The sequence below is a fragment of the Misgurnus anguillicaudatus genome, chromosome 5, assembly GCF_027580225.2.
Source record: "Misgurnus anguillicaudatus chromosome 5, ASM2758022v2, whole genome shotgun sequence".
NCBI classification, from domain to species: domain Eukaryota; kingdom Metazoa; phylum Chordata; class Actinopteri; order Cypriniformes; family Cobitidae; genus Misgurnus; species Misgurnus anguillicaudatus.
This window is the reverse complement of record NC_073341.2, coordinates 6,355,454-6,375,694: the sequence shown is the minus strand read 5'-3', so window position 1 is coordinate 6,375,694 and position 20,241 is coordinate 6,355,454. Positions and strand designations below refer to the sequence as shown.

Sequence of the window (20,241 nt, the reverse complement as noted above, 5' to 3'; positions counted from 1 at the left end):
ATATTTATTTTTCAAATCATCATATAAACAGCTGTTTACTTTGACTATAAGTCAGGTTTAACACATGATGTTATCTGTTTTGACATGCTGTGTGAAAGCATTTGTAAATTTGACATTAAAAATCTATTGTTTTGGTCTTCTTTGAGCTTGTATGTAAAAGAAGTTAAAGCATTTTAAATTTGTGTTAATTATGTGCTTTTGTGTTAAACCAACAAGAAATGTGTTAATAGTATAGCTTACACAGGTGGATGTAGTGCTAAGTGCTGAGTTTTGAAAACTTGTTAAAAGTATTGAAAAATCTTTCATAGCAATCGTAAAAAAACTGTATTACTCTATTCGCAAAATGTATGTTAATATACTACAGTATACGACACAGTAACGGAACTCTCTCTAAAGTTTACACATCAAGAGTTCTAATACGTCACATCACTACACATCTGTGCAACTGTGATTGTACTGTAGCCTATGTCAGCATTGCATTCTCATCCCATCTCACCAACAGTTTAATATTTACTCGCACATCCAAACGTAGTCAGAGAGGTGCCTCATCTTCTATCCAATCGCATGAACGTTGCGAAACAGCAGTCGCACTCTTTTAATAAATCACTTAATTCGCATTGCTAAACAGCAGTCGCATCCTCTCATTGAATCCCTCAATTCACTCGCCAATGTGGCTGGCAGATTGACCCGCAAATTGCAAAATTCACCCGCATTTGGCGCGTGGTCGGGTGTTAATTTCAGGCCCTGCTCCTTAAGATCCACAATAACATCATAACTGCCCACTTACTCGTTTTATTTTAGAGTTTTTATTGAATTAATGTAATACTTTATAGTGTATTGTAGTAAACACAAAATTAAATTAAATACCACATATCCACTAAAACACAGCATGACCTTGTAAGTAAATTATGTAATCAAAATCACATTAATTAAAAAAAATAGCCAAAAGATGCATATTTGTGAAAAAAAAATCATAATTTGCATCATAAAAAGTGTATGTTGTTTTATACAGTCGGTCTTTTACTGTGGGGTAACCTAACCCTCCAATTCCTTGAGTGTGACTTCAATAAACTATCCCTTTAAAACCAAAATATATTATCATTTCATCCTTTACTCGCCCTTATGTTCCAAACCTGGATGAGCTCCTTACCTTAATGCTGATAACAGCTGATAGTAGATATTGACTTCCATCGTAAGAAAAACGTCTCGGTTACGTATGTAACCCACGTTCCCTGAAGGAAGGGAACGGAGACGTCACGTTGTGACCGACGAATTGGGAACTCGCTTAGAGAGACCAATCTGCTTCGTATACTACTAAAACGCCAATGAACTTGGCATTGAGATAAAGTGAGATGAAGTTTGTCCGTTAAGGGCTTCTGTAAAAACATGGCGGCACAAAATGGCAACTTCCACGTAAGGGGCCCCTCGGTGTATGTAGATAAAAATGGCTCATTTTAAGGTAATAAAAACATAGCGGTTCATTATAAAAAGGTCTTTATACACCCCTGATAATAGTTTTGTTTATAATTTTGCATTTCTGTCAAGAGATCCTTCTCAGAATTACACACTGCACCTTTAAAGAAGAAAAATTCTGGTCACTACCATTGTGGTTTTCTAATTTCAGACATTTTCTTCTGTGAAACACAAATGTTTAGCAAAATGTGCATTGAGCAGTTATCAGCCTTCTGTCACCATCATACAATTGTTGTGAATGTTTTCTGAGGCTGTTGATGCCTAATATTCTGCTAAACATTTGTGTTCTTGTAATAAATGACAGAATTGTGATTTTCTTGTAAACTCTTGCAGAATGTTTTTTCTTCCTCGATATAATTAAATAAGCATCAAATGCACTGAATACAGAAAAATGTTAAGAACACAGTTGGAGCCTTTTTATTGATTATTATACTTTAATACAGACAATGTTTTGCTGACATCTAACAATGTTTACAATCATGGATACTCTATTACAGTAAATTGTAAATGAAAAAAGGCAACTTGTCAAGAATATTAAATGGATTAAAATTACAGTGTGTAATAAACTGTCTGTTTAGTTCCCCCATTAAATCTGAACTGAATGAACCTGTTTGTGTATAAAACACTTCTATACAAGTTTTGAATTACAAGTTTAACTCCTCAAACGAATAGGGGTGAAACAATGATTTAAATTATTTCCTTAATTTCTAAACAGTTTTCCAACACTTTATTTAACAGGGTATTTAAAGGGATAGTTCACCCAAAAATAAAAATTCTGTCATTTACTCACTTTCATGTTGTTTACAAACCCATATACATTTCTTTGTTCTGATGAACACAAAGGAAGATATTTTGAAAAATGTTTGTAACCAAGCCATCCCCATTAACTTCCATAGTAGGGAAAAAAAGAATACTGTTGAGGTAAATTTTGTATATGAACGGTTTGGTTACAAACATTTCTTAAAATATCTTCCTTTGTGTTCATCAGAACCAAGAAATTTATGTGGGTTTGTAACATTAGTTACAAATAAGTGTGAGTAAAGGATGACAGAATTTTTATTTTTGGTTGAAGTATCTCTTTAATAACTATTTCTGATTAATAACAAACAAATATTTGCAACTAAACTCATGTACAGCATAGCTATTCTTTTACAGCTATTTTATCTTTCAATTCGGTGAAATTTAATGTTTTTGTATAAAACTAAAATTTCTTTAGAATGGAAATTGAAACTTGGCTCCATAACTCCACGAACACTTCAAAATCTTAAAACATCTTTGAAGCTACTCAAACTATAAAATCTTAAAACCTCTAAGAAACTACATAGGAATATACAAAAAATTGCATAAAATAAAAAAAACGTATAACCACTGGTGTACACAAAAGAAAATTAAAAAACGTATAACCACTGGTGTACACAAAAGAAAATTAAAAAACGTATAACCACTGGTGTACACAAAAGAAAATTAATCTAATTGCAGTTAATTCATTCATAGAATGTCCATTGCAAAGCAATCTCAATTTAGTACATTGTCAAACTCTGCACGGAATTCTGAGTAAGAGCTGTATGTACATGGTAAGTCGAGAACTGCTCCACATGTATGTTACGTCCAAGGCCACATAATCCATTAAACATGACTTCTTTTGTCCTTATGTCACAAGGTGACTTAGGGCGGAACCAAAAATGGAGAGGAGAGGTTCCGCCCGGGCAGATTTTTTGAATGCACCGGTTTGCTTCCTGGTGCTCCATAGCAACAAACGAAGCCAAATTCGCTACAGGTGCAATGAGTTAATTAAGCAAAGTGTGATTGGAGGCTGTGGGACAATGAAGCACTTAAATAGCTCTGCAGGAACACAGAAAAAGCAGCGATTGACACGGGGAAAGCTCCTTTTTGCCAAGGGAAGAGTAAAGACACCCACCTTTTGAAGAGCCCGAAGGCTCTGTTGATCCGGGCTGCGCTGGAAAGCGGGCGGAAAGAGGACAGAGCCGCAGGAGGTGAAAGAAAGGCATGCGGTGGATTAATTAAAGGAGCACCCCAAAAGGTTGTTTGGTGTGTTGAAGCGCTGTGTTGTGCCCGTTTGGCGTGTTGCTGGTGGTTGTCTGGACTCTCTCTCCCACAGGCTGAAGTTGTATGGTGGCAAAGATATTCGTGGACCTGAAAGGGAAACGGGAGGGAATAAATTTTTAAACGGAGACAAAGTGAAACGGAACTGAGACGGGCCTCAATGTGAGTCCTCAGATTATATTGGAAACGCATTGCCATTTATCTGCCTTTGTGATAGATACCTCCAGGAGAAGGAGGGCGGCCCTACCCCTAAACTAGCGCGGTGGGTGAGCCGAAGGAATTCATACTGAAGCAGTCACAACGACGATACTACCAACTAGGCCGTATATTTCATCGCCAGATCCAACCTAAGCGAAGTGGAGGAAGACGGGTGTCCTTTGTGTTCACTAGAGTGTGGTGGGTGAGTCCTCGTGCTGTGGAACCCTTTATTTTGACGTGGTGCTGTATATTGCTGTGGATTGCTGTGCATTATTGTGTGTCTTGTCAGATAAACCCCCGCCTTCATACACGTCGTCGAGGGAGGACGAAGAGGCTGTTGGCCCTTATTATACTTCAGCATAGCATATGTTGTGAGTGTGCTCCACGCCTAAGGTAACAGTACGGTGCCTCGGAACGATCTTTCCCCGTCTAGACATTGGGTGAAATTGGAGAGAGTGGCGGTGGAGAACAGAAGGACTAGCAGACGTGTGAGTACGATCAGGGGCTGTCATTTTGGATGTGTTCAACTGTATAGGAATTGCTGTTGCAGAGTGAGAGGTGTAGGAACTTCACCGTCTCGAGGCCTCTACAAAGGGCCCCTGTCCAGTGTTCGATCGCCTAACGGTAGCGAGGAGAGGGCAGCTCTCGGCCCGGTGTGACGTCCACCCCTCTGTAACCATCGAGCCAGTCGAGAGGGTTCGCCCCCGACGCCACGTAGGAACTGCTTGTCCCATCAGACACATCGCAAACATTTGACGTAAGCCTGCCACATTTGCTAGAAGTCATATATACTAACCTCTTTGAGCCCGTTCATCAACAGATACGGAGAACACACTGTCTCCGATCGTCACGGAGTGAGCGCCACGAGTGAAACTTGTACTTACGGTACGCTGTGTCCCGCAGAAGAGGTGAGAGCCATACGAATCGAATTAACTGCATCTTTGTGTCCTAGTCACCACCTGTGGAGAAGGAAAGAGAGAGAGTGAACAACACGAGAAGGAAACGAGTGAAACTTGTACTTGCGGTACGCTGTGTCCAGCAGAAGAGGTGAGAGCCATACGAATCGAATTAACTGCACCTTTGTGTCCTAGTCACCACCTGTGGAGAAGGAAAGAGAGAGAGTGAACAACACGAGAAGGAAACGAGTGAAACTTGTACTTGCGGTACGCTGTGTCCAGCAGAAGAGGTGAGAGCCATACGAATCGAATTAACTGCACCTTTGTGTCCTAGTCATCACCTGTGGAGAAATAGAGAGGAAAAGTGAGCGGCACGTCTAGAACTGTGCGAGAACAAGGGAGAAGGCTCCTCGAACTAAGCTAGGTGCTCAAACAGGACGTTACTCCTAACACTCATACTGCTTTGATTTCTGCCTCCAGGAAGAAGGAGGGCGCCATGGATAGAAGAGACCAGGCAGGAGCCGAGTCTCACATCCCAGCCCACAGGGCTTTGGACCCCCCCCCCCCCCCGTTGCCCCCCTTCCTCCTTGTCACCCTCTTGGCCGTGGCCTACCTGGAGGGCAGAGCCAGATACTAGTTTTAATTTCCCTTCTCCATTTCCCCACTACATTTTAAATATTTAAACAAATAAATAAAGATTGTTTTTATACTTACCTGTCCTCGTTGTTGTCTGGTCATTGGGTTGGTTTTGGGGACCTCCTCGAGGTGGAAGTTGAGAAGGGGCGTGGCTTTAGCCATTAGCAGCCAGCCCCTGGACGTGACACTTACACATGACAGTAAAGCCAGTACAGAATTCACGTAGCACTCCAGATAATTAAGTGTCAGCTGCTCTTGCTGATTCAAGTAATCTTTTGCTGGCTTTAACATTTGTGCCACTTTCTTGTTTGTAGCTTTCTTTGGCATTCTGAGTCTGACCAGACAAAGCATACTTGGTGCATACGAGTCAGTTGGCATATTGGTCTGAAAGCAGTCAATTATAAATTTGGGCTCTTGAAGGAGGACTTTGTGAGCCATTGTCAAAATACCAGAACGAATGTTTTCTTTTGGAGGCAAGCAGTATGAACCCCTCCGTGAAAAAAGATCAAGTAAATCTTCTGCATTTTCATCCAGGCCGCCTTGAACAGCTTTTCAACAACAGATTGCTCTGAGTCAGACACATTTTTTAAAAATGAGGACATCAAGAGCTCTTCAGTGAGTCAACACCATCAATACATGCCAATATAAATGCTGGAGACAACCTGATGGGCATCACACATTGATCAACATAGCCTTTCACCCACACTCTTCCAACAGCCTGCCACTCCCCCTCTGAGTAGTCTGGTCGCAGTCTTGGAACTCGTTCTTCCTCACCCTCACACTGACCAAGAAACTCTTCCCAAAAGGCAGTGTACAGTTCACGTGACACTCCATCAGGATCAATGGCATTTTCATTAGTGCATTCTATGTGCGGGACTTGTTTTAATACTTTGGGTTTTGAGAAGATTTCCAAAACATCTTTCACTATATTGACCCTTCTCACTTTCACACTTTGGATTTCTTTCATGCTCTCAGAATCCTCTGATTCTTTACTTGGCTGCAAAAGATGATCCTTCTGTCTGAGGTTGATCAATTAATAGTGGATTCTGCAGAATTTAAAAAATATTATTATAACATGAGAAGATAACAAAAACATTGTGCCTTTTTAAGGTGATTTAAAAGCAACTAATAACACATCCAATCCATTTCATTAGTACTGTTGATAATTTAACTGTACCACATATGGTGTTAAGCTTAACTTTTGGAAAGTTTACATACATTACACATAGAAACATGTAAATAAAACCTCTATATATATATATATATATATATATATATATAGTTTTTATTAACCCCTTCTTTCTCTCTCAATACAAATACACGACAGACATGCACATAAATTACTTTATTTAATCCATAACTTACCACTCTTGGCTCTTGTTCTGGTTCTTCAAGAGCAAAGTCTGAGGACGAGTCTGATGAAACTTGGGGAGAACTGTCCTTTTCCTTCGTGCATACATACAGTTGTAGCATTCTAAGTTTACTCTGCTCATACAGTTCATTCACTGTAATACTGAATGGAATTGTGGTCTGGCTGAAATCTCGCATCTCAAAAGTATAGTTTTCAGCTGGGCCTTTTGAAGAAATCTCTTTAGGAAAAAACGAATCTTTCCCAATCATCATCAGTTCCTCAACTGAAGTGTTCTTTTTAACAGTCACATGTCGCGTTTCACCTCCATGTTTTGTCTGAACCTTTGAAAATGAAATTCTCCTTTATGAAAATGAAGCCACCCAATTTCCAGTCATCTTGTCTCTTTAGATGCATGTTTATTGCTGATACCTGAAAGTTTGCTTAATAAACCCCCATCATTTGCTGATGTAGGCCTACTGACTCCTTTTTGAATCTTGTTTCTTAATCTCTGCAGTGCAGTGGACTTGGTGGTTTCACATACTGCGAGTCTTTGACGGCAAAATGCTCTAACTGCAAGATGATCTCCATAACTAACAATGTATTTCGCAAGTTCGTCTTCAGTCATAATTGCAATGACGCTTCGGTTGACCTAAAAGTAAATAAGGGCTATAAATACATTGGCTAAAAGCATGCATATAGATTAATTGTAACTGTAACACAATTTACCTTATCCTCTTTTAGTTTCTCAATAGAATCTTGAGAAATATCTCGTGACCTCAAAAAATCAACAAAATCTTCCTCCATGTTGCGACTTTTCAAACATTTAAGTTCTAAACACTCTTCAACCCCACATTAGATGCTAAATCGGAAATTGCAACCGCATGTGCACGTCATACGTTCACGTGTCTGCGAGAGTTTCTCGTGCACAGGCGATACGTTTCTTGTGCGCACGCGAAAGTTTGTATATTTTTTTTATTTGCAAATGTCCCCTCAGAAGCTCCGTACTTATTAATCTTTGTTAATTTTGAAAATGTTAATGTTAAAAACAGCGCTCTACAGCACTTATTAATCTTTGTTAATGTTATTCTCTGTATTTACCAATACATTTTTATTTTCCAAGAAATTTTTTGAACATTTAACGCATAACGAACTATAGTACGATTAACTGTATCGGCAATAAAAAATATTTTAGATTAAATGCCTATTACTTATTTTTAGTTCATGTTAGTATTTTATTTCCAAATGTTAACAAACAAGTTACCATTAATCGTTATAGTTTATGTGTCTATTTTGAACAATGATGTGCTTTAACTGGTGAATTTCATGAAAACTACACGATAAACATAAAAATATCTTTTTTAAATTAAATACATAATAAAAATATTTACTCCACAAAAGACTAAAAGAGATACTTTTAATTTTTCTTTTGTTTCATTATAAACATTTCTGTGAATTTAAAAATAATTTTGAATGTTTAAATGAGAAAGAATATAATTTCTGTGTTTTCATTCAGCTTCAAAACCAAGAAGTGACAAAGAGAAAAGAAGTGACAAGAACAAGATGAAAAAGAAGCACAACAAATATTTTATTTTGACCTCAAGCGAGTCCCAACTTTACCTACCCACAGGTCAGGCAATCTTTTAGATCTTATCTACACACCCTGCTGTTCTACTTACCACACCCAGGTCACCCCACCACACATATCCCATCACTTCCTCCTCACTCTTGAACTTGACCTAACTCCCCCAGTCACTGCACACGCTCCCCCATTGGTCATGTTCCGGCGCAACCTACACTCTCCGTCCCGCTTGTCCTCTGTGGTCTCTTCCACGCTCCCCCCTCCCAACCAACTCTCTCTGTTAGATACAAATAGCGCAACTGACACTCTGTGCTCCACTCTTACATCCTGCTTAGACAGTTTATGCCCTCTGACATCTGTACCGGCCCACGCCATCTGCCCCTTGGCTATCTGAGGTTCTTCGTGAGCATCGCTCCAGACTTAGGGATACAGAAAGGAAGTGGCGCAAATCGAAAGACCCTACTGACCTCTGTTTCTATCAGTCTCTTCTTGCCTCCTTCTCCGTGGATGTCTCTTCTGCTAAGACCCTATACTATCACTCTAAAATCAACAGTTAACCTGACTCTCGCACTCTCTTCAAGACCTTCTCTACTCTTCTTTGTCCGCCTTCCCCCCTACCTTCATCGGACTTAACGGCTGATGATTTTGCTTCCTTCTTTGTGAAGAAAACAAATACTATCAGCAGTCAGTTCTCCGAGTCATCTTCTCCATGTTCAAACCTCTGAGGAATGCTCTCTTCCCTCCTTTTCTCTTCTATCTGAAGTGGACGTTTCCAAGGTCTTTGCTTCTAACCATCTGACTACCTGCCCGCTAGATCCCATACCCACCCATCTCCTTCAGGCCATCTCTCCGTCAGTTATCCCTGCTCTCACCCACATTATCAATGGATCTCTTTCCACTGGTACCTTCCCCGCAGCATTTAAAGAGGCCCGGATAACCCCGCTGCTCAATAAACCCACATTCAATCCTGCTATGCTAGAGAACTACAGACCCGTTTCTCTTCTTCCCTTCATTGTAAAGACTCATGGCTCTGTGCTTGGACCGCTGCACTTTTTGATTTACATGACATCCCTGGGTTCTGTCATTCGAAAATGGCTTTTCCTACCACTGCTATGTGGATGACACTCAATTCCACTTGTCGTTCCACCCTGAAGATCCCACGGTTTCTGCCCACATCTCAGCATGTCTGAGGGGCATCTTAGTCTGGATGAAGGATCACCATCTCCAGCTTAACCTTTCAAAGACAGAACTGTCATATCATCTGAACCTAAGATTCAGCACAACCTTTCCATTCAGCTAGGTTCCTCAACCATCACGCCTTCCTGGGCAGCCAAAAACCTGGGGGTGGTCAGTGATGATCATCTTAGCTTCACGGAGCATGTTGCCAGCACCGCTCGCTCTTGTAGATTCATCCTCTGCAATATTGGGAAAATTAGACCTTTCCTAAATGAGCACGCTACTCAGTTCCTAGTCCAAGCCCTTGTCCTGTCCAGGCTGGACTACTGCAATGCGCTAGTGGCTGGACTTCCAGCCTGCACAACCAAACCCCTACAGATGATTCAGAACGCAGCGGCAAGAGTGGTCTTCAATGAGCCAAAGAGTGTGCACGTCACCCCTCTCTTTGTTAAGGGGTCAGCCTACTCTGAGAAGTAAATTTGACTTTTTTTTTAAAGTTTGTGTCATGTTATTCAGAAACTGACTTGCCACTGACTTGTTTTCCGCCTAGAAGGCAAGTAAATGCTTCTTTAAGCACTTTTATATTTAAAAGAAACTCGCAAATTAAAAGGAAATGACGCAATTTACTTGTATATTTATAGCTGGTCTATTTGCACTGGTTTAGTATTACCTGAGGTAATTTCTCCGGCCCTTTTTACAGAAGGTAAAAGTCGCCGTAATCTTTAGTCACATTGTCCGTAATGATTACTGACATGGAGCATTCGGACAGGACTAAAATCACTGAGAAGTTCTAATAAAAATTGCTTTACCCCACCTCCCTATGTAAAACTAATCCCATCCGAATAGTTCTTTAGAACTTTTACTTGCATAAGAACACCTGTTTTACAAAAAAATCACAAATATACTACTGTACTTTGTCCCGTTTTTATACCTTCAACAACCAATGATTACTGTACAATTATTAAATAATTGTGCATTTAAAAAAGCAACCATGTTTTTGGGTTTGTAATAGGCTACTTACATTTGAAAACGCCTGTGTCACTGTTCTCGACCATAGATATGATGATTGCTTTGCTTTCTGTGGCATCATGGGAATGATGGGATGGTTAAATGTCCATCCATGCTTGCTTCAGAATCTGTGCGGACTCAGTAGGGCATCAGGGGATTTCTCTCCTACTCATTTTATGAATACTGAGGATTTGGACATACTACTCTGTTCACATACTGTTTCTCCTACTATATAGTAATATAGTAGGTAAGTAGGCGGTTTCGGACAGTACTTAAGTATACGTACCACCGAATCTCGCCAGAAATAGCCAAAATCCAAGTTATCCACATTTCGGACATACTACTAGTTTGCCTACTGCTTTTGGCCTACTATATAGTATGGTAGTAGGCGGTTTCAGACGCAGCAAATGAAAAAAGAGAAACCATACACCAGGGTTCCCCAAATCTTACCCTGGAGGGCCAGAGCACTACAGAGTTTAGTTCCAACCCTAATCAAACTTACCCACCTGTGATTGCCTAGTGATCATGAAGAACTTGATTAGCTTGCTCAGGTGTGTTTGATCAGGGTTGGAGCTAAACTCTACAGTGCTCCGGCCCCCCAGGGTAAGATTTGGGGAACCCTGCCATACACGATACCCACAGGTACACAACCATATAAACAATCATAAAAGAAAGGAGGAAAAACAAAAGGTATACATTCATACTGTTTGTTTGTTTTGTCAAGTACTTATAAAGTTTTGATCTGTTAGAGGACGTGGGGTTCCACGGGTGGATAGATCTTTCTGGTGGTGGTGCTGCTTCCTTCTTAAGCCCGATTTATAGTGGTGCGTAAATTCTACACCGTAGCTACATAGCTGACATGCACCTCACAGAAATTTTAACAGCGCGTCAGTTCTACGCGGACAGCAAGCGCTGTGATTGGTCCACCAGAAACCCTCCCGTCAGGTAAAACAAGCTGCGTCATAGGTATTTCCGTTTGCGACGGTGAAAACAAAGAATGGTCAAGTTGAGGAGGGATGTAACTCAAACTGCAACAAGTCACTGTGTATTTACTTCCATCATTGCTTCTCAAATCATACACAAGAAGTTGCTGTTTCTTCTTCGTTTGTGGGTTAACCCTTGTGCATCAATTAAAAAAAGTTACACATAGGTTCTCAGGGGACAAAAATGTCCAAGAGGGGCTGGCTGCAGACGATGGGAGAGAGGAGCTCCACTCTAAAGCAGGAAACACGTGACCTCCACTCTCAAACAGGAAACACGTGACCTCCACTAGCGGGCGAGCGGAGACACGTCACCTAATATTCACGCATAATAAAAGTAGTTAAAATAGTCGTGTGGAAGCTGTATACTAAGCTTTTACGGTTTCATTGTAAATTGGACTCGAGTTTGGACATTACCTCAAAAGTTTCTCCTTGCAAATAAAGTTAAGGAAATTTCATACAAGTTAATTCATAGAGTTTATCCTACAATAGAATTTCTACGAAAGATTAAAGATTGTATTTTTTTGAACGCTCGTTTTGCAACTGCTACATTGAAACAACTTCTCACTTATTTTGGTCTTGTCATTTTGGTCATGTGAAAATATTTTAAAAACTTACACCTTATCTTATAAACATGTACTTTTAGCTTTTTACACTCTCTAAAGGATGAATGCTTTATTATAAATTTTATTTTATTTTTGTGTAAAGTCCACTTACATAAATGCTAATTAATAAAAAGATAACCTACATTATACGTGTTTAAAAAAGAGGTTAAGTTAAATATTGAGGTATGGTCAAAATCTAAAAATAGTAAAGAAATTACAACCGACTATTTACTCCTATACTATTTTCACTTCTTAAGAGTTGTTATGGCATTTACTTGAAAGTATATTTTCCTATTATTATAGTTTTTATTGATTGTTATGCATTCAAACACCTTAACATTAAATAATATACTTTTGTTTATAATTTAATGATTATGTACCCTCTTTATGTTTATCTTTTATTTTTTGTATGTGTCTATGTTCCTTGTGTTGTTTTTTATTTTATTTGTTTCTTTCTCTATACTGTTATGTGTTTCTTGCTGATGCATGTAAAAAATGTTTGTTAAACAAAGGAATATGACATTGTATATGCATTTTTGACAATAAATAAACAAGCCTGTCCAGCACCTTGCACTACAGTCTTTTAAACATAGCAGTAGATTTAAATTCCATATTTTGAGGGCCTCAGCCTTTTGTTCATGTTTATTTTAGATTAATTTGTTTTATTTAATGACACATTAAATAAATGTATAGTAAAATTAATGATTTTTTTAGGACTAAGTCAGAATTTTGCATTTAAAGTTAAATAAGATGACATTGATTTTATAGTTATGGATGTGACATTTGCATTGAAAACTCAAGAAAATGCAGTTATTAATAATACACTGAACAGCCTGTTTACAGTTTTCTAAACACCTCATGATAAGAGCCCAGACAACAGCTATCAGTCTCAAAGGTTTTTATTTTAGATGAGTGAAACATGTAATGTTATGCGTTTTGGATTAGACAAAAAAAGACAGTTTTTTGGGAGAACATATGCTGTAGGAACTCTATACATTTTGCTTTGAAAATATCAAAGTATGGGGAAAATGCTTTAATAACTTTAACAGACATTGCGCACGTGTATTTAAACAATGAAGGTAACTTATGAACATAACATACTTGGCATGATAAGAGATTTGAGATTTGCAAGGAATTGTCCATGTACAAATTAGCAACAGTGAAATAATAAATAATCCACATTTCCACAATTTAACCAAGTTTAATAAAGTAAAAACATTCTATAAACAACACACATGAACAAGTGTGCACACACACACACACACACACAAAACTATTCTTGTCCTCCATCCTCTAAGAAACAATCCCAGCTACAATAGCCAGGGTGGTCATCTGAGGAGTAAAACCCGAAGCACTCCACGTTGTCCATTTCCCTGGTAGCCAGCCCCACAGTCTTTGTAAATCTGGCTGCACGAGAGGCGGCTACACCTAGAGATGGTGTAAGGCTTCCTGTACATTTGCCGGTGTATACCAATTCACAACACCTGTTCAGTATCAAAGCACAATCACGACAGCACATTAAGTCACACATTTCAGACAATAAATGAACAAATCTTTAACGGAGGAAAATTAAAAGAAGTGTGATTAACATAACTAAATTGTTATAGATGATGCAACCACACTTGTTGCACTCACTATCAAGCCAGCTGAAGTGTGCCTCCTGTTGAAAATGCTCCTGGCTGACAATGTTGTTAAATCTCTGGCATGTTAAAGCCAGCCTCAAAATTGCAGAGCAACCATCTTCCAAAACAGCATGGACAAGGATCCTCTGAAGAATGTGATTTGGCAACTGTAGATATGAAACATGATTATTATAGAGACATTACAAGCAATTTTCATCAACATCAAAGTGATTATGAACAGATGCCTGCATAATGTCAGTGGCCACTGTGCCATCCTGTGGAACCCTTTTTATTGGGAGTGGAGGTTCCTTCAAAAACATAAAAAACTGTATTGATTATAAAACTGTTGCACATTTATACATGCTACTTTTATCCAAAACAAGTGCTTTGTTTCCTTTTTCTAGGGACACGAAAGAAAGGCTGTAGAATTCCATCCCCCATCTTCCTGCCTTCCTGGGTAAAATGTGCAAATCTGCGACCATGTCTGTAATTGACATTTATCAAATATGTTTACCATCATGATTTACCATCATGTTTTCCACCTACTGCAAGAAGTATCCATTATTGTTTAAATTTTCATTTCACAAACCATACCCCTCAATCTCAAGGTTCTCCAGCAAAACCTTGCACCACCACCTCCTCAGATATGGCATGTCAGACTGAAGATAAAACATTTGTAATGTAGTAAACCACAATTAACATTAAAAGATTTTAAGCCAACACTAAGACTGCACTTACAACTGTGAAATCAAATGCTGCCTCCATAGTTATGTACCAGGTATACTGTAAAGGCAGAAAGGTTGTTATGTTGCCATGTCTTTGCAGGAACATTAATTCAACAAGATAAATAAAAACATGGTGCTTGGTAACAACATTAATGGGCATAATGGACATGGTGTAGACAAAAAGGTCTAACTATCCTGAAAATGACCTAGACAACTCACCATAACCATGAATACTCCACAGTCAATCCCAAAATGTAGCCCCTGTTGGAAGAAAGAATACCCATTATGAAGAATTTACAATGACTATCAACCTTATACATGTTTTTGTGTATTTTTATTGTAAATGATTATAACCTCAACATCCAGGGCTGACTGTTCTTTCCATGGCCCAGGTATGAGATTTTGTGCAACAGCCCTGATAAAAATAAAGAATACTTTAAATATAAGTGTACACGGTATAATTCAGCTGGGGACCACAAACAGTTTCAGAAATGCAGAACATTTAGTTAAACATGAAATGCCAACAATGCTTACATCCTCTGAACGTGAGGAAACACTATAACTATGCATAGTTCATCCAAACAGCCGTGGCAAGCCAGGGGAGCATGACTGCCTAGAGTAGATGCATTAACATGGACAAGTCAGGGGAACGTGACTGTCGGAAGATGCATTAGCATAGGCAAGCCAGGGGAACGTGACCGCCAAGAATAGATGTATTAACATGGGCAAGTCAGGGGAACATGACTGCCGAAATATATCATCCTGTTGTAACCTCAAGATGTCTCGGTAGGGCTTGTGACCAAAGCTTTGCTTTCGCTGGGCACTCAGCGAATCGAGGAACAGTATTTCTCTTTTGAGTGGCATCATCACCTATGAGAATAGTCTTGGCAACAAGTTAACCTTTCATGTGGAATATTTCCATTCTTCTTCATATGCTTCTTTTCCACAGCAACAATGTAGCTTGACAAAATTTTGAAATGCATGCATCACTTACACATAGCATAAAATCCCCTTGTGTCCACAACGGGAAAACAAGTGCATCTTTCTCTGTGGAGTCGACCTTAAAGAAAGCATGTGGTCAATTCAAATCAGTATTGTTGTTGTACAAATGGGTAGGTAAGTTAGGAAGACTGCAAAGAGGGTCACAATTCAAGGGTGGGAGCCATGTTGGGGGGATGTGGAGGCTGATAATAAAGACACTTTTCCCCTACAGAAAGACATTTGACTTACTTCCTTCATTGTACTACAAAGAACTCAGATAGGTCCCACTAAAATATACATACCTGTAAATCGACCATCTCCTTTACAAGCCTCAAACAGGCATTTCCCACCTGTGCACATTATTTACTTAATTTCTTGCTTATTGAATTTACAATCAAAACATATTAAGTACTTCCACTTTTCAACAAAATATTTCACCCACCATTGAGTCCTTAAATCGGTTTAGCCCTAAAGTTATCAGATTCTCCCTGGTCAAACACGTGGGACCATCTTTAATAATTATTTCTTTGACAGGCCTACGCTCATCCAGGACATAGCTGATCTACAAGAAAAAGGCAAACAGAAATGAAAATTTAAAAGTAGCATTAAAAAAAATGCAAAAGATGGGCAATACCAACAAAGTCTACAATTAATTTAAAATAAACTATGCATTCATCTACCAGCTGTTCTTGGAGGGGATGATCTCCTCTAGCTGCCCATGATGTTCTGCAGGGCCTAAGGTTGCTGATGGGCCGTAAGTGTTGCACAATGCTGCCCACAATGGCCAACTTCTACAACAAAAATAAACGTCTTTTTAATTTTAATATTTAACATTCTCACTGCATTTGATCTGACAGTATCATTTAACTATCCCAAATATGAAACTGTTTCCAGTTAGCAAGCATTAGATTTCTTTCAAAATGTACTCATAATCATGGCTGTGCGATAAATCGCATAAGATTATCATGTGTATCTCATCATTAACGCCAGTTGGGTGATTAGTAAAAAAAAATCACCATAACTTGCTTTCAGATGGAACTGCACATAGATGTAATTTCACTGACAAGCTAGACAATATCACATTAATTATCGCAGGTGATAATCACATTGTTCATCTATGGCATGAATTCGAAATTGCCTTTGCTTGATAGTTAACTGACATCTATGTGCAGTTTCATCTAGAAGCAGGTGATGGCAATTGACTAATAATCATGGAATTGGCTTTACTGACAAGGTGCTTCATCTATGGGTGGGTGTGCAGCTGTGCTTTTAGTTGAACTTGACTCAGCTGGAGTGAGTTGAGTTCCTTAAGGTTTTGAATACAACAGCACTTGATGTTATGAACCAATTAAATGACTAGAACACTCTTTACAGTTAAATCTTAAAACATAAACAAAATCAAAAAACATGAACAATTACAGCACATAGGTCAAGCTTAATTACATGAGTTTGTATTATCACTAATGTTATAGCAATTTACCTGTTGCTGAAGATGACTGGGCCACCACAGTTGTGCTTTGACGTTTTGATGCATCCAATTGTTGGGCTGAGGACACAAAGAAGACATGAGCAGTGCAAAAGTGGAACAAAATTATGTCTGTGTACTGCTGTTAAGTAAATTTAACACAGAAAAGTACTGCACCATTTACCTATGACAGCTTGTCCCAAAGCAGATAGGGTGATGGTGCTCAGAAGCTCCAGTCGGCGTCCAGTATTTAACTGCTTTTCAAGAAGTGCTTTATTTGTGGAGGTGTTATGATGATGGATAACACTTCTCATAAGAAATACATGGGTTGATGGAGCCATGTTGTTGAAGAAGTAGTTACTTTTGTGCATTTTGGCAAAGAACTGCTCAGCAACTTGGCTATTAAACCACCCTTTCAGCTCAGGGACAGTGGCATTCTTCTCATGGAATCGATCATATAGCACATAGTGCTCAGTAGACCCAGTGACTGGATGAGCATTTTTCTTCTCACAGTGCACCCTTTCATGTAGCCATGGCAGTGAAACCTGTAATTTTCCATCCTTGGCAGCTTTAACATTCTCTTCTGTGGGTTCAGAGAGTCTGCCCTCATAAGGCTGGAAAGGCATGGAATCAGGAACCCGCAAATTGGTGTGTGTTGCCAAACCTCTTGCAAAATCATACACACAGACATTTGGGAAATGCTTTCAGGAAATCAGAAGGTCAGCAAAGTCCCTAGGACTTTCTGCACGCAGGTTAAATTTGATGTTGTATGCAATGCCATGTGGGCAAAGTATTACAGACCATCCACCTAAGATTAGATTCAATAGATTATAACATATGTACCTTATAAAAACTAAATACCATAGCAACACTGTAACTTACCAGATGCACCCCATATGCTTTGAAAGACCTTGTCGTAAGTTTGCCTGATCTTCATGTTCTCCTTTAATCTTGTTATGAGATCAAGGCGGGAGCCCTTGGTGTCGATGTTGCAGGCTTTGCACAATTTTCTCACAACTCCAACCTAATAATATTTTTTTATGACAAACAGTAAACAGACCATTTACTGGACACTTTCTTACCCCTCAAACCCAGAGAGCTTTATTATCTTCAACACCAGGCAACATTACCTTTTGTTTTGCCAGCTCATCAATCAGATGGTCCTCAGTAACACTGCTCAGCTGTGCTTCAGTTGAAGAAGAGCATGTTGGCACTTTTTTGAACTCAGTGTTAAGAACAGTGCCACTTCCCTGCGTTTCACTCCCAATCCAGGGTGCCCAGTGTTCATAACTTGGGCTGACAGTGAAAGGGTTGTTTGCACTGCCTACAACATTTTATGCATTATTTGTAATCCCAGTTGTATTTACAATGTACAATCTGGTGAAATATAGTAATCACCATTACTCACTTTGGAAAAAACCTTGACTTATCATTGCAAGATGAACAGAATTCCAAAAACTGTCAATGTCATGTTCACCGCTGTAGTCATCAAGAGGTGCCTTGAGATCACTGACTGTAATAAATCACACTATAAGGGGCAAGACCTCTGGACTGTAATCATGCACAAACACACAAAAAAATCACAATGTCACTTACCTGCCAGCTTAAAAAAACCTTTTCTGTGTAAGTCCATGAGTACCACAGGTGGGTAAAAACCACAATTGACACAGGAGTAAGTATACTCAGTGTCAGTCAAAGCCTCAAAGTGACAATAGGCATGGAAAATGATATTCCTGGATGGGTACTTCTCTCCTCTTAACCCCTCCAATGAATCCACAACTCTTGATACAGACACATGGTTCTACAGTGTAAATCAAACACAAGTAAGTCTGAGATTAGACAGTGACACTTCATGTTCTTGGAGTTTATGTATGAAAACTTCCCATAGTCAAATAATCCTATGGAGAAAAGATTAATACTCACTGTAACATTTTCTCTGAGGAACACACAAAGTTCAAGGGTGAGAAAAATGTGGTTGTCAAAGTTGTGAAGACCTTCTTTCCACTCCCGGTACCTATACACCATGTTGCACTGTGGACATATCCTATGGTATGTTGAAATGTCTGTAAAACACAAAATCATACAGAAGTCAACCTATCACAATACTATCCATCACTGATTATAATTGCTTATTACATTCGTCATACTTCCTGTCTATCAAGCCCATCATGCTGACAATCCTAGCCTTTTTAGTCACTAGTACTGCCTCTGCAAGTGCAGGATGTCCAATGCATAACTGGCATGTTGTCTCAAGAGGAAAGAACTGTTTTGGGTATTCTATTTTCGTTCTTGGTGATGTCATTTCTTTTGGCAGGGTTTCTGGAATTTTTTTTTCTTTAAAAATGTACTGCACACTTCTCTTCATAGCAATGGTGTCTAGGAGACTGCAACCTTCTGAGCTTGGGGACACCTCTGACTTGAAGAGATGTCTTTGGGTCTGGAAAAGATGCCACTTTGAGACATGTATATGTGGACAAGATGTCCGTGGTTTGGTGCAGGGACAATGCCAGGTGTTCTTTTGCGTGTTGTATGTGACCATTATTCTCCCCAATCGGCAAAAACTATGAAGGTCAGGCTCATGGATTGACAAGCAAATTTGTGATGGAGATCCACCCAAGTCCACAGGCACACAAAGAGGAACATGCGCTGCACAAGCAACATTTTGCCTCTTTACACATACAGTATTGTTCAAAATAATAGCAGTACAATGTGACTAACCAGAATAATCAAGGTTTTTAGTATATTTTTTATTGCTACGTGGCAAACAAGTTACCAGTAGGTTCAGTAGATTCTCAGAAAACAAACAAGACCCAGCATTCATGATATGCACGCTCTTAAGGCTGTGCAATTGGGCAATTAGTTGAAAGGGGTGTGTTCAAAAAAATAGCAGTGTCTACCTTTGACTGTACAAACTCAAAACTATTTTGTACAAACATTTTTTTTTCTGGGATTTAGCAATCCTGTGAATCACTAAACTAATATTTAGTTGTATGACCACAGTTTTTTAAAACTGCTTGACATCTGTGTGGCATGGAGTCAACCAACTTGTGGCACCTCTCAGCTGTTATTCCACTCCATGATTCTTTAACAACATTCCACAATTCATTCACATTTCTTGGTTTTGCTTCAGAAACAGCATTTTTGATATCACCCCACAAGTTCTCAATTGGATTAAGGTCTGGAGATTGGGCTGGCCACTCCATAACATTAATTTTGTTGGTTTGGAACCAAGACTTTGCCCGTTTACTAGTGTGTTTTGGGTCATTGTCTTGTTGAAACAACCATTTCAAGGGCATGTCCTCTTCAGCATAGGGCAACATGACCTCTTCAAGTATTTTAACATATGCAAACTGATCCATGATCCCTGGTATGCGATAAATAGGCCCAACACCATAGTAGGAGAAACATGCTCATATCATGATGCTTGCACCTCCATGCTTCACTGTCTTCACTGTGTACTGTGGCTTGAATTCATAGTTTGG

General features: G+C 39.2%; 1 protein-coding gene across 4 annotated transcripts; it reads right to left on the bottom strand.

The window, feature by feature from the left end:
* Positions 1-12,868: 12,868 nt before the first annotated feature.
* On the bottom strand, positions 12,869-19,702 carry LOC129413592 (HMG domain-containing protein 3). Of its 4 annotated transcripts, XM_055167309.2 has the most exons (15): positions 18,683-19,702; positions 18,356-18,560; positions 18,168-18,272; positions 17,890-18,083; positions 17,642-17,783; positions 16,944-17,567; positions 16,775-16,840; positions 15,975-16,085; positions 15,737-15,856; positions 15,308-15,373; positions 14,668-14,728; positions 14,533-14,574; positions 14,327-14,371; positions 14,183-14,247; positions 12,869-14,072 (listed from the first exon to the last, which is right to left on the bottom strand). In XM_055167309.2, the coding sequence occupies exons 1-6, from the start codon at positions 18,839-18,841 to the stop codon at positions 17,464-17,466; spliced, it is 909 nt and encodes a 302-aa protein (XP_055023284.1). In that variant the 5' UTR covers positions 18,842-19,702; the 3' UTR covers positions 12,869-14,072; positions 14,183-14,247; positions 14,327-14,371; positions 14,533-14,574; positions 14,668-14,728; positions 15,308-15,373; positions 15,737-15,856; positions 15,975-16,085; positions 16,775-16,840; positions 16,944-17,463. The 4 variants fall into 4 exon arrangements, with proteins under 4 accessions (XP_055023284.1, XP_055023283.1, XP_055023282.1 ...); XM_055167308.2 differs by having other exon boundaries at positions 15,308-15,856; XM_055167307.2 differs by having other exon boundaries at positions 14,668-15,644.
* Positions 19,703-20,241: the final 539 nt, after the last annotated feature.

What these genes read in the sequence shown, in the direction of transcription:
- LOC129413592 (XM_055167306.2), bottom strand. Translation starts at nt 18,841, where the DNA reads ATGATTTTGTGTTTTACAGACATTTCAACATACCATAGGATATGTCCA. An exon ending in TCCTCAGAGAAAATGTTACA is followed by an intron (nt 18,561 to 18,682) that starts GTGAGTATTAAT and finishes TTTACACTGTAG; the next exon opens with AACCATGTGTCTGTATCAAG. An exon ending in AAGTCAAGGTTTTTTCCAAA is followed by an intron (nt 18,084 to 18,167) that starts GTGAGTAATGGT and finishes AAAATGTTGTAG; the next exon opens with GCAGTGCAAACAACCCTTTC.